The sequence below is a fragment of the Taeniopygia guttata genome, chromosome 34, assembly GCF_048771995.1.
Source record: "Taeniopygia guttata chromosome 34, bTaeGut7.mat, whole genome shotgun sequence".
NCBI lineage: Eukaryota > Metazoa > Chordata > Aves > Passeriformes > Estrildidae > Taeniopygia > Taeniopygia guttata.
The window spans coordinates 1,472,485-1,486,716 of NC_133059.1; the positions used below are offsets into that span (position 1 = coordinate 1,472,485).

At 48.8% G+C, this 14,232-nt stretch overlaps 2 protein-coding genes across 3 annotated transcripts in view; both read left to right on the forward strand.

Moving 5' to 3' along the window:
* The window catches only part of LOC121468955 (uncharacterized), a 2,238,800-nt gene that overhangs the window by 998,694 nt on the left and 1,225,874 nt on the right, over positions 1-14,232 (forward strand). The gene's annotated exons all lie outside the window — the stretch shown is intronic.
* LOC140681331 (uncharacterized) lies at positions 9,546-12,912 on the forward strand. 2 transcript variants are annotated; one of them, XM_072920980.1, is made up of 3 exons: positions 9,546-9,887; positions 10,603-10,678; positions 11,911-12,912. In XM_072920980.1, exons 1-3 carry the CDS (start codon positions 9,566-9,568, stop codon positions 12,356-12,358), a joined length of 846 nt encoding a protein of 281 aa, XP_072777081.1. In that variant the 5' UTR covers positions 9,546-9,565; the 3' UTR covers positions 12,359-12,912. The 2 variants fall into 2 exon arrangements, with proteins under 2 accessions (XP_072777081.1, XP_072777082.1); XM_072920981.1 differs by lacking the exons at positions 9,546-9,887; positions 10,603-10,678 and adding an exon at positions 11,113-11,184.

A 14,232-nucleotide genomic window follows, 5' to 3' on the forward strand; every position in this document is an offset into this window, starting at 1 on the left:
CTGGGTATGGGCACAAAGGAGCCTTTGTTGTTCTTCAGTGGGGCTGCAATCTAAATCTCAGCGAGTGCAGCTCAGAGGGTGACACGTGCTGCCGCTGGGGCCACTGTGTGGACTTGTTTTCAGAAAAATGGGAGATGCAGAGGAGAGGTTCCTGGATACAGTAACTCTACCTACACCTGGAACTGAGGCATCTGCCCAGGGATTTCATATTCACCGACTGGGAAGGAAATCGAATCAGGGCTTGCTAATTTTCATGAAGTCAAACACCTGGGATTCACTTCAGACTTGCATTTTCCTGGAAGAATTCAACACAAGCGCTGTATATTTATACACAGGCACTGGACTTTTCTGTTGTTTGATGAGACTACAATTTGTCTTCCTCTTGTGGTTCCTGCAATCCTTCCTCTCCCGAGGTTTGCAGTTGAATTACCTACCTCTACCCCAGGAATATTCATCTGTCATATTTTGGCTATTGTTGTTCTTCAAAGGAAAGCAAACAATGCAATTTTAAGCCAGGCCTCTTCCCAGGAACATTTGATTGGAACCAAGTCCTGCCTCAAATCCAATCTCATCTCCATTGTTGTGTACGTCTATTAATTTTCCCATCATTGCTTTTCCATTTCTTATTACTATGCAGCTCAGTCTTGAACAACATCATTCAGAACTACACAGAAGTCACATACTGCTGCTTCCCTATTCCTATCTGCTTGTTACCTAATCCCACCCAGCTCTCTATTGAACATCTGCTTTTACCTGGGCTGACAGGTGTGTGTTTTAGCAGAAAGTACTGCAAATCAGGGATGCAGAATTTCTCCTTACTCTGTGAATCTGATCAAGGTCCTTTCCAATGTGTCACATGTGAACATGTGAATTCTCCCTTTCTCCCAACAACCCCCAGTGCTGGTTTTGGCTAAGATAAATCAGACAGCGCTGTTTGGAGTCACTCCCCACCTGCTTTTCCATCTCATCCAGGGGCTGGGGTAGGATGGCTGGTTGGGTTGTGCAGACATTGCACTGCACCTTCCCCTGCTGGTGCCCAGCCTGGATCAGGGCAGGTTGGATGCCACATGGGATCCATCCTTTGCCATGCCATGCGATCCTCCATGCAGTAGGGATAACAAGCCCAGCACTGGGGAACCCCAGGTGCTGCAGCAGTGATATTTTTGGGAGAAACACGGAGCTGTGCATGGCCAGCTTGAAGTCTGCAGTGGTGTGAGCACCAGGCCTGCCATGCTGAGCCCAGGGCCACAAGCAGTGCTCACCCTGGCTGGGACATTGAGTCCCAACATGGGATCCCACGGGACCGGGCACGCTGGGATTTGCCCCTGCAGCTCCCCAGTGTGTCCAGAGAGACTGCAAGGAGACAGTGACCTCTGTCAGTGGGACCCCTCTGTGCAGGTACCCCCACTCCTGGGGTGGCTGTGCCAGCTCCCCCATGAACCTCCCGCCCTGGGAACCTGGAGCAAGCGGAAAACACAACTCTGCCAATACTGCCTGTGCCTGAAGCAAATGGAAAGAGAACTGGGGTGTGAAAAATCAGGGTTGTTTATTTACAGAAGAACAGCAACGAAAACACAGAACACATTGACTTTTTTAAGAATATTTGTAACAACAACAATTTATTGAACGTATATACATAAGAACATATCTAACAACAATATTTGAAACGTATTTACAGAAGACCAAACGTAGCACTAAAACCTATATCCTAAAGCGAACAACAAATCTAAAAACTATGTACAAAATGGTTCCATCTCTGTGCGGGATCTCCATCAGTCCTGGAAGAAAAGCAGGTGCCATGGTCACTCCAGTCAGGCACAGAGGGCTCTTCCGTGTGTCCCCAGGCCGGCACAGTGGGACCCTGCTGCCAGAGCTGAGGCTGGCTGGGTCTGGGGCTGGGCCCCAGGCACTGGGATGGGGCTTGTGTGGCCGGAGCAGGGACCACCCAGCCCAGCCCCAGCCTGGCTGCAGGGAACCCACTCGTCCTGTGGGGACCACGTACCTGTCGCTGCTGGCATCGGTCTTCATCCCAGGACCATGGCCTCCTCTTCATCTTCTTGATCAATTTCCATGTCTTCAGCGTACTATTCCATTTCCACATCCGTCCCCTCTTCCACATCCACTTCCATCTCTTCCTCTCCGGTCTCTTCTCCATCCACATCCATCTCCTCCTCCATATCAGTCTGTGTGTCTACCTCCATTTCTTCCACTCCGTCTGCGACAGCCTGCAGAGGTAGCAAAACCTCAGAGTGGGGTCCCTGTCCCACCCCATCCCCCCAGAACTCCAGCCCACCCGGGCAGCTGGGGGGATCCACCTCCATGGAATGGCACCGTACCTTCCTCAGGACAAAGGTGATCATCCTGCAGGGATGGATGACACAATCCAGGCCTTCGGCAGCTATCGAAACTGATGATGGGGGTATCCGGGTGCAGGAACAAGAAGGGTGGCAGGAGCGGGCAGGAGCAGCGTGCAGGGTGTGCTGACCCCAGGGCCAACAGTTGTGTTGTGCTGCTTGCTGGCTGCTGGCAGTTCCAGGTGGGACATGGATTGTGACGTGACAGTTGAGCTAGAGAGCCTTTGGTTCAATGCTTAGCAACGTTCCCCCAGACCATGGTGCTCAGAGCCCTGTTCCCAAGGATGGGGCATCCACAGCCTGGGCCAGTGCCTCAGCAGCCTCAGTGGGAAAGAGCAGCTTCCTGAGATCCAACCTCAATCAACCTCCTGCAGCTGAAAGCCATCGCCCCTTGTGCTGTTGCCACAGGCCCTGTTGAACACTCTGAACACTCTGTCCCAGCCTTTCTTGTGGGACCCTTGCAGTCCTGCATCAGGAACTGAGCCATGGAAGCTTTAGGCCCAGGTTTGCCTCTAAATGTACAAAATTAATAACAGTGGAGGGGAAGATGGTGGGACACTGGTTCTGCTCTAACTAGTGAATATTTTCTTTTTTTTTTCTTCTTTTCTATCATGCTGATGCAGGTTGAAATGAAGCTTGGCACAATATCCATTTTCTTCTCCATTTGTGAAACACGGAACAAAGTCTGGGCAAGCTGATGATGCAGAGGAAAACCTGCAAATGTACTGGTTATCCTGAGGCTGGAGGATGCAGTTAAAGCCAGCCAAAAGCAATTTCTGGAAAGTCAAGCCTGGTGTACATTTTCTTGAGTTTTGCTATGCCATCTTCACCTGAGTCTTATAAAAAAGCAAACAAAAAACTCAAACAAAAACAGACAAAAACCCAAAAAACAAACCCACACAAACCAATCAAACCAATGGATTAAAAAAACCCAAATAAAACCAAAGGGAATGAGGAGTTAGTATTAGTTGTGAGGATATCACAGCAGGCAAATGGCTGCTTCATACCATAAAAAACCACAGAAAACAGCTGCTCCAAAATATACCCAACAGGAGAACCATAAAAGTGATACATAGCAACTTTGGGGGCAGCTCCCCATTAAGGTGAAGGATGAGCACACAGTGGTACAGATCCAGCATTCCCCACCCTCCAGGCTGCTCTTTGCTCCTGATGAAAGACCCTTGCAGGACTGTGGCCCCTCTCAGTGCATTATAAATCATTCCCACAGCTCTCAGTTGAGCCACTGGCCTTTCCAGAGCGAGATCCAGGCACAATCCTACTGCCTGCTGAGCCTCTCTGGGAGATCCTGAGCATCTTCCTGCCTAGAGCCACAAAAGAGCTCAGGCTCTCCCTGACTGGGTTTTCAGGGGAGGTTTCCATATCCCTGTGAGATCTGTCCAACCCTCAACACATCTGATTTTATGTAAAACGATGTGTTTGGGTTCCTTCCCTACTCCTGTGTGCCAGTGTGAAGTCACCCATGTGAATGGAGGGTATTGTGAGCAGGAAGATGCATTCCTGGGTTGCTTTTTTGCTTCACTGTCACTCAGCTGAACAGGGTCCTTATCTTAGAGGGACTTACAAGAATGGGTAGGAATTTTGGCTCTGAGAGGAGCAGAAAGCACATTTTCTGCACCACATTCCCAACAGATGCTGTTTCCCTGGCAAAACAGTGACTGTCATTCATGTTCCTGGGAAGACTGTAAAGAGCCATTCAGAGATGACAGGTCCACCTGGCCTTTGGCTTTGTGTACCTCATTTCACATGTCCAGTTTCAAGGGCCATGAAAAGAGGCCACCTTTTGCCCTGGCAGTGCTGATCCCTCCTGCTGATGCCCTCCCTCAGCGTGGGAGGAATGCAGAGCTGGTCTCAGAGAGCCACAGGGCTTGAGGGTTCCTGTGTCATGTCCGTGTGTTGGTAACCATGATTGAACCACCTAGTTCTTGTCTCTTATTTATTGAACTCTGGTTGGTTTCTGGAATTGGTGAAGGATGTGGAGCTGCTGGAGCCACTCCAGGGAGACCTTTGAGCTCCTTCCAATGCCTGAAGGTGCTTGAGAAGACCTGGAGAGGGACTTTGGAAAAGGCTCTGGAGGGAGAGAACAAGGGGGAATGGGTTCAGCCTGACAAAGGACAGGTTTAGAAGGAGAGTGGGAAGAAATGCTTTTCTGTGAGATTGGAAAGAGCCTGGAACAGACTGACCAGAGAAGCTGTGGCAGCTCCATGCCTGGAGGTGTTCCAGACCAATTGGACAGGGCTTGGAGCAACCTGGCATAGTGGAAGGCGGGGGGCATGGAATGAGATGGTCATGAGTTCCTTCCTAAGGCAAACCATGCTAGGATTCTATGAGTGGGCTGCTGAACTTGGCCAAAAGAAGAGCTACATTGCCGAGGTGAAGTGAGAAGGGGGATTAGAGCCACCTGTGTTTGCCCTTTAAATCCCTTCCAACATCAATTCTGGGCTCTGTCTCTGGGTATGGGCACAAAGGAGCCTTTGTTGTTCTTCAGTGGGGCTGAAATCTAAATCTCAGCGAGTGCAGCTCAGAGGGTGACACGTGCTGCCGCTGGGGCCACTGTGTGGACTTGTTTTCAGAAAAATGGGAGATGCAGAGGAGAGAGAGGTTCCTGGATACAGTAACTCTACCTACACCTGGAACTGAGGCATCTGCCCAGGGATTTCATATTCACCGACTGGGAAGGAAATCGAATCAGGGCTTGCTAATTTTCATGAAGTCAAACACCTGGGATTCACTTCAGACTTGCATTTTCCTGGAAGAATTCAACACAAGCGCTGTATATTTATACACAGGCACTGGACTTTTCTGTTGTTTGATGAGACTACAATTTGTCTTCCTCTTGTGGTTCCTGCAATCCTTCCTCTCCTGAGGTTTGCAGTTGAATTACCAACCTCTACCCCAGGAATATTCATCTGTCATATTTTGGCTATTGTTGTTCTTCAAAGGAAAGCAAACAATGCGATTTGAAGCCAGGCCTCTTCCCAGGCAGATTTGATTGGAACCAAGTCCTGCCTCAGATCCAATCTCATCTCCATTGTTGTGTATGTCTATTAATTTTCCCATCATTGCTTTTCCATTTCTTATTCCTATGCAGCTCAGTCTTGAACAACATCATTCAGAACTACACAGAAGTCACATACTGCTGCTTCCCTATTCCTATCTGCTTGTTACCTAACCCCACCCAGCTCTCTATTGAACATCTGCTTTTACCTGGGCTGACAGGTGTGTGTTTTAGCAGAAAATACTGCAAATCAGGGATGCAGAATTTCTCCTTACTCTGTGAATCTGATCAAGGTCCTTTCCAATGTGTCACTGAACATGTGAATTCTCCCTTTCTCCCAACAACCCCCAGTGCTGGTTTTGGCTAAGATAAATCAGACAGTGCTGTTTGGAGTCACTCCCCACCTGCTTTTCCATCTCATGCAGCGGCTGGGGTAGGATGGCTGGTTGGGTTGTGCAGACATTGCACTGCACCTTCCCCTGCTGGTGCCCAGCCTGGATCAGGGCAGGCTGGATGCCACATGGGATCCATCCTTTGCCATGCCATGCGATCCTCCATGCAGTAGGGATAACAAGGCCAGCACTGGGGAACCCCAGGTGCTGCAGCAGTGATATTTTTGGGAGAAACACGGAGCTGTGCATGGCCAGCTTGAAGTCTGCAGTGGTGTGAGCACCAGGCCTGCCATGCTGAGCCCAGGGCCACAAGCAGTGCTCACCCTGGCTGGGACACTGAGTCAAGGAGCTTTGCAAGAATTGTTTAGCTTGGAAAAGCTCTCAAAGCTCATGGAGTCCAGCCCTCCCCGCAGCAGTGCCAAGTTCACCACTGAACCATGTCTCCAGGTGCCACATCCACACCTCCTTTAAATGCCTCCAGAGATGTTGACTCCAGTGCCCTGGGCAGCCTGTGCCACTGCTGGACTGCTCTTTGGTGAGGAAATTTTCCTAATATCCAATCTGAGCCTCCACTGGTGCAACTTGAGGCTGTTTCCTCTTGTCCTGTTGGTTGTTACCTGGGAGAAGACACTGCACACACACACACACACACACACAGAGAGGGACAGATGGGCACAAGGCATGGGAATTCCCTTTGACTCCTCAAGCACAAACCTAGGGGGATGGTCCTTTTTTTTTTGCATAGCAGGTAAAAACTGAAGCAGTGAGCTGTATCCTAACCAGGGAGATGGGGTAGAAAGATGCTTTGAAAGGGGATAAAACTTGCTGCCAGGCTTTCCTCCATGAGCAAGTCCAATTTCTTTCTCTCTTTTTAAATTTTTTTTTTCTTTTGGTTCTGTGTTATTCTTCCGTGGGCAGGAGGCTGCAGGCATTTCAATTTTTTCAAGTTCTTGTTACAAAAAGGGCCCAAAATATGTTCTCTTCTCAGAGGCAGTAAACAGCAAGTGCACAGTGCAGCTTCTCTAAGCCTCTCTTCTGTCTCAGGGAGAAAGGAGTTCTCCAAGCCCTAGAGCCTGAGTCACTCGCTGTGTGAGCATGAATTAACCAGGAATGTTCGAGAATTATTTCTGAATAATTCATGAACCTGAATTAATCATGCATTTTAATGAATTATTCATTAATAACTCATGGAAATGAAAGGTTTATTCATGCTCCAAAAAACCCAAGGCTTTTCCCCTTCTCTTCTGCTTTCTCTCCCTGTAAGAAACAGACCTGAAACAAGCTAAGGGAAAAAATAATATATGTATATGGGAAAAGAACAGGAATAATAGTGCTGAAACAAAACAACCAGGACCAAAGAATGCAAAAGCTCTTTCTTTCCTTTGCAGTGGGGACAGCAGGTGGGAGCTTTCCAAGCCAGACAAAGGAGACCTGACAAGGACCTGTGGTGAAGGGACAAGCACAAGGCAAGGAAGTGTCCAGTCACCTCCTCTGCTGGAACAGGCAGCAGAGACCTGGAGAGACAGGAGACATCTTGCAAGACTCAACACCTGGAGCAGTGCTAACCAGGCAAGGAGCAGCTCTGTTGCTATCAGGATTGTGATCTCTCTTTTTTCTCTCTCTGTTTTTGTGTTTGTGTAGTTTTGTTGCTTTCCTAAGGGTAAATGAACAACTGGTTTGGGGAAGGAAGATCGCTGTGTTTTCTTTAAATGTTAAAGGAAAATCCCCTAGAGAGCTGTTTGGGCTGGGATTGTTTGCTGTCTGGAATGTGAGCTCTGTTTCTGAGAGGGAGAGGGCTCAGCTATGCATTTATCCCAGTTTCTGCTCTGTAGCCTTCCCTGCATTTGGGAGAGGGCTGGGGGCAGCTGCCTGTTTCGGGGAAGGATGTAGGGAGACAGGCACACAGATCATTTGTATATGGTGCTTCCTGATAAAAAAAAAATCAATGCCAGGGTGTGTATCAGTCAGGAGAAAAGGGCTGGAGAAAACCAGGTGTGAGACTGTGCCAGCAGGGCAGACTGACAGGTCTGGGGAGAGTTACAGTTCCTGCAGGGAGCTTTGCTGCAACTGATGGTGGCTGAGATAGGGAAAGAGAAAGTTCTCCAGGGTGAACTTGAACCTTCCAAGTGAGAGGAATCAAATCCAGGCAGGACTTTAATGGGGGTGTGGAGAGAAAACAAGAAACTGGAATAAATTGAGTCCTAGCTGCCCTTTCTGCCAGCTCCAACTCTCCCCTGCCTACCCCAGCTTCCTCCCATTTTCTTTGGACACTGTGGCCATTCTTCACTGGCCACAGCACATGGGCCCAGCCTTGTCCCCAGAACTCTTCTGCCAAATGCTGCTGCCGAGCAGAGCAGGCAGGACTGGGGTGATGCTGCCTGGGCCCTTAGGAGCTGGGAAGAAACTGCTCCTGAGCTCAGCAGCCCTCGGCTCCTCAGCTGCTCCTCTGGCATGGGAGATTTTGGAAATCACCACCAGCCTGGCTCTCCAGTTTTTCCGATGGTTGAAGTCTGCAGCTCCAGGGGCAGAAAGGGAAAGCTCAGTGGGCAGAGCCGTGGGCCAGGACTTAGGATCCAGCTCCTTGCAGCTTTGTTGCTTGACTGCCTTAGACATATCTATCACTGGTCTGTGCCTCAGTTTCCCCATGGGTGAAATGAAGGGAATTTTCTGTTCTCCTTATCAAAGCATTTTGATGTTTACTGGGGAAATAATTGTGGAGGCAAGGGAACAATCATTTCCTGGAATACCCCTGGGACTTTTTGAGTGTCTTCTCTGCACTGCCTTGATATCACACAGACACAGCCCTGCACTGGAGCAAACTGCTGGAGATCCACTGAAGTCATTTGAGCTGTGATGGCTCACAGGGGCAGAGGAGCCAGCCTGTGTCTGCTCAGTGGCTTGTTCAGCATCTGCTCAAAGTGTCAGCTGTGAGGGCTGGCCCTGCCTGATCCCAGGTGAGACCTGCCATGGCTGTCACTGCGAAGGACACTTGGATGCACTGAAGGCATGTGGTGCTGTGCTCAGTCAGACCCAAGACAGCCTCCTAGCAAAGGGCTTTAGGACAAGGCAAGCTCAGAAAAGTGGGAATGGGAACAGAGAAATGAAATAACTGGTAGAGAAAATGTAAGGCCAAGTATTTTATATCTGCAGGTTGTGCTGGCCTGGGTAAAGCACATCTTGTGAACACTCCCACCCACAGGAGAGCCCAGACCCCTGTGGTGACATTCCCACACTGTCCCTCTGCTCCAGGTGGGCAGCCCTGATGTCAGCCAAGCTCTACGTGCTCATCACTGGCCCGACGGCAGCCGGGTTATCGACATCGAGAACATCAAGGAGCCCCGCAAGCCCTTCCACCTCTGCACTGTGGGGGAGCAGGTCCTGGCCCGCTGCCCTGGATTCAGTGGGCTGTACTGGGGTGTGGGGGAAGGCATAAGTGGTAAGTGACACCCCCCTGGCCTGGGTTTGCAATCTGGGGCTGCTCAGGAGCAGAAGGAGTTTAGTACTGAAAGATCTTCTCTTCCTACAGAGCACAAAGGTATTTTGGAGAAGAAGCTGCTGGAAGATCGACAGCTCCTGGAGAAGTTAAGTGAGTAAGGGCTTTTGAAAATTGCACCTTTCAACTTCCATGGAGCTTTTTGGGTGGGAGGATGCTGAGCATGTTGTAGTCCCATCATAAATTTCACATCATTGCAATCAGTGTACAAAGCACTGAGTGGGAGTGGAAGACAGACACGCTGCTGTCCCATTGCTCAGCCTGAGTATCTCCCTTCCTTTCAGAAGAAGAACCAGCTGTCCACAGCAGGATGCCATCCCCACCAAAAAAATCCAGGAAAACCTTTCCAAAATGGACCTCAGGGAATGCATCCAGGAAATACCCCAGTGACAGGAACTCTCCTGCAAAGCCACTGCTGAGGGTGGCTGAGGCCAGCCTGCCCCGTGATGCCAGCAGCTCCTCCATCAAGGACAGGCGTGTCCTGGGAAGCGTGGCAGGGAGTCCCTGCTCACTGGCAGCTCCCCCCCACCCAGCCAGTGCCTTCACACCTCCATCCACCTTCATCACCATGGCCATGCCAGGGCCAGGGACTTCCCAGAGTGAAGAGGACAGGGCTGGCCCAGCTGCCAGAGGTAACCTTGGGTTCTGGCTCTGCTGCCTGGTCCTGAGTGACAGGGTGGGATGGGGACTTGCAGAGCAGTCAGAAAACCTCTGCTTTGCTCCAGGGCTGTATGGGTTTGTCTCAGGGCTACAGAGGTTAGAGACGGCATTTCCTGGTCCTTTCCACCTGGGAGATCTGTTCCAGGAGGGCTGTCTAAAGGGAGCTGCCTGTATGTAGGGTATGGTCTCTGCTCTGTCAGGCACCAGCTGTTTCCTGGGCTAGCAGTTCTCTCCCCGCAAGCCAAAAGACAATCTGAATGAATGAATGCCTGAATAACTGAAATTCCCAAAAGCCCTGTGTCTCCATTAGTCAAACCTTCTCAGATTTGCCTATTTCCCTATTTTTCCACCCACTACTGCACCCATTAAATGCACTTATGAAAATGTGCTAGTGTCTTATTTACCTGCTGACTAACAGCAGCATCCAGAGATGATTTGGCTCTACTTGCCTTGCCCCCACCATATCATTTGCACTTAGAACAGAAGCCCTTGAGATGCCACTTTTTTCTAATAACAAATCTCCATTGATCAGTCCTGGAAAGCCTGTCTGGATCACTGCTATGCAAATGGAATAAGGTGTTGCCATGCAATCTAGCAGGGGTGCTTAGATAATATGTTCTGGAGACAGAGGGGTTCAGGACCTTTCCAACAGCTGATTTTTCAGCTTGTCTCTCACCCTTGCTGCAGATTATGTTGCCCTTCCAATGAAGAGGAAGCCAGATGGCATCTTGTCCCCGTGCCAACAGCAGATCTGTCTGAACAGGTGACACCTGAAAGCACAATAAAGAGCCTGAATGTTTCACACCACACATATTGATTTCTGTCCACACTGTCTCCATTCTCTGGCAGTGCTTGCTTTGAGTAGATGCTCATGGAGGTCAAACCCAAAGCACAGAAGATAACAGAAGTTTGTGTGGGCACACACAGCAAGAAATGAGCCTGTGCTCTGATTCCGTGGCGGGTCAGTGGGAGGTCCCCCATATCTGTGTGCCAGGGGGATGCAGAGGAGTTTGTGCACATTGAGAACCCTTCAGGTTCCCTCTCAGTCTGTTTCATTCTTGTTGCAAATGAAACCAGAATTGACTTTGCTTTGAATTCCAGATAATTCTCCTCAGGAATGGATTTGAATGTGAGCACAAAGCTGTTTGTGGCAGTGCTGTTTAACTTGCTTGTTTCTTCCAGCCGTGAGGAGCGCAAGACTGATGCTTTGCAAGAGATGGATGGCTTTGAAAGGGCTCACAAAAATGTCAGTCCTGGTGAGATGGAAAGGTAATTAGCAAAAGAAGGCACTTGTTCCTAACTGTGTTCTCCTTCTCACTACAAAAGTGAGCAGTGAGATCACAGATGGGTGACAAAGTGGGGCAATTTTAAACTCCAAAGTTGCTGAGTCTCTTTGCAATCAAGCCAGGTGTTTCTGATTGTAGGGCTTGGATTTAGAGATGCAAGAAGGCTCTAAAACAGTGCAGAAACTACAAAGCTCTTGCCTATAACAATCAAAACATGGCTGTGTGTTCCTTGTCTTACTGCTCATTACTTTGATGGCCAGTATCCAGTGATAAAATGATGCTAGGGACGGTTTTCTTGCCAAGAAATGGGTGCCAAAAAAATTCAAGTTATGGTTCTTGCATTGTCATTTCCCACAAGTCTGTTGTTTAATACCACAAATATATGTGTCCTGGGACTTGCAAGACAGGCTTTATGTCTTTCCTTTCAGATAAGAAGAAAACTGAGCATCAAAGTCTCCATGTATGCATGCCAAGGGGGAGTTGAGGGTTAAACTGAACATTCCTGAGAACTGAAAAGTCCAGATCACGTCACTTTTCTCTCCTGCCTTACTCCTCACCCAGGAATAGCTGGAAGGGCTGATAGTCTGTCAGAGGAGTTGTCCTGCCCTGCTGGCAGAAGGCATCTAATCACTGCTTGGGTGGAGGAGTGACATCCAGAGTGAGGACATGGTGTCTTCTTGCCTTTGCACAAGCGACTTTAATTTTTCAGGGTGGAGAAGATGGAGCAGCTGGAAAGGATGGTGTTGGACCTCCAACAGGACGTCCTCTCTCTGAAGAAGAAGGTGCAGAGGCTGGAATCCCTGTCCTTCCAGGAGGAGCCCCACCAACAGCTGTGTGAGGTGGTGGAGCTCTTCAACGGCTACACCAAGGAGCAGCTCAAAGAGACCATCAGGTTTGACCAGAAAATCAGCACAGCCTACAAGACTCTGCTCTACAAACTCTTCACCTCTGACTACATCGAGAGCCACTCCATCACAGGGCGCAGGGGCAACACCTTCCGGGAGGCCAAGCCCATGATGGACGAACGCTGCATCAAAATCATCCGGGTGCTGCTGAAGCAGAAGTTTGGGGATCACCTCAGTGACACCGTGATCACAGAGAAGATCCAGAACGTGCAGAAAGCCCTGAGGCAGAAGTTTAAGACAGAATGTCTCTGAGGAGTGGAGAATTTGGTGTCTCCTCCTGCCATTCCGTGTGTGTCCCTGAGCAGCCTTCCCAGGAGAGATGAGCCGAGCAGCTGCTGCTCAGTAGATTTCCCCCAGGGAGCCAGCCCAAGTAAACCACGTGCTGAACACAGCTCAAACACTGCCAAACCTCTGCCTCCATTAACTGAGCAGGAACTGGGCCCAGCTTGGCTCGGTTTTTGCACTCTACAAGTTCCTTCCCATCCAGTCTGTGTGAGAACCTCACTGTGGGTGCATGGAATCTCCTCTACGACTCTGATGGTGCTCAAAGGCTTCAGGGCTCCATTTGAGTCCAAGAATGGGTCAGAAAGGTAGCCTTGTTCCACACTGCAGAAATGTTGGCTTTGGCATGGGGAATCCAGCTGCAGACAGCCTGTGTCACCCAATGTGGCTTCTCTCTCTCTGCCTCTGGTTGCCTCATTCTGCCTGTGGGACAATATTTACTCTTTCCTCACAGTGAATGTTTTATTTCCATCACTAAAGAAAGGCAGACTCATTAAAATGACACCTTAAAACATTCAGAAAAAGATATCTTGATTTTTTTCTGCCTATTTGAATGTAGCTATAAGGAGGAGTTGTCTTCCCTAACAAAAGCCTGCTGAACAAGAGAAAGGGTCACCCATGAAAGTTACATTAATTTTCCTTTCTAGATCAGATTATTTCCATGCAAGAAAAATCCCCTACATTTTTATGACACAAGAGTGAGGGATGGAGGACAAAATATGGCCCAGCTTTGCTTCAAAGACACACATATTGTGGACACGGTCAGTGTTATTTAAATACAGTATTTTTATCCTAGATAAGAAATGCTGAGTACAACCAGACACTTTGCTGAGGGACTACGGAGAAGGTCTAGAAAGACACATCTTTTCCTAAATAATTCAGAGCTGGAGTGTGGGTGGGTTAAAATTGTTCTAAGCATTAAAAGAATGAGATGCTGACACCAGTCCAGCACTTAACAGAAGTGTTGCAAAATACCAAACATTCCCTTTTACAGAGGCTTCTCTGACAAGGAATTGGTTTTCTCAGCTTAATTTTTAAATTATTCAGGAAAAGAAATGTCAGTGGGTTTGCATTAATCAAAACATTTGGTTTAATTTATATGTTTTGTTGTGTTTTCAAGTATTTAATTTCTTCACAGTTACATGAGAAATAATAATGCAAAATAAATGTATTGGAGAAACAAGGAGCTTTTTTGAAAGGGGGGGGTGGGTGGGGGGGAAAGAAAGGTGTTTTTCTCAGAATTTTCCTCCCCCTTCAGCCTTTATTTTTGAGCTCATCCATTAAAGTGGAGTTAATGCTGTGATGTATTTTGATTTTGGAGGGAGATAGGCTTGCCAATGTTTCTAGCACTATTTTCATCAGATGTTTTTAACAGTCATGTTAAATTGCAGAAGTAACAACTAAAGATATTCCTTTTGTTTTCCCAATGCAATGCTTTTCCTAACTATTGTGCAAACACATTGGTGATGATTTCTGCTTTGTAGGGAGCTTGGCCTGAGCAGCAGCTGGAGCACGTCTGCTGTGGTCACTTAGAGCCCAGAGTGCAGCTAGTCCTGGAAAATACACTGAAACTGAGCAGAACTGCCCCAAAACCTCCTCAGTGCAGAAACACACCAGCCCTGCCAGAAACCTGGGACCTTCCCACCGCAGGCCTTAGGCTGGAATCACTGCTCAGGGTGATGTTTTGAATGTTAACTTATCAGAGAGAAGATTGAGGAGGCACAACCTTGTCCTGCAGAACCTTGTTCCACCCCCTGCCATGGGCAGGGACACCTTCCACTGTCCCAGGTTCCTCCAAGCCCTGCCCAACCTGGCCTTGGACACTTCCAGGGATGGGGCAGCTT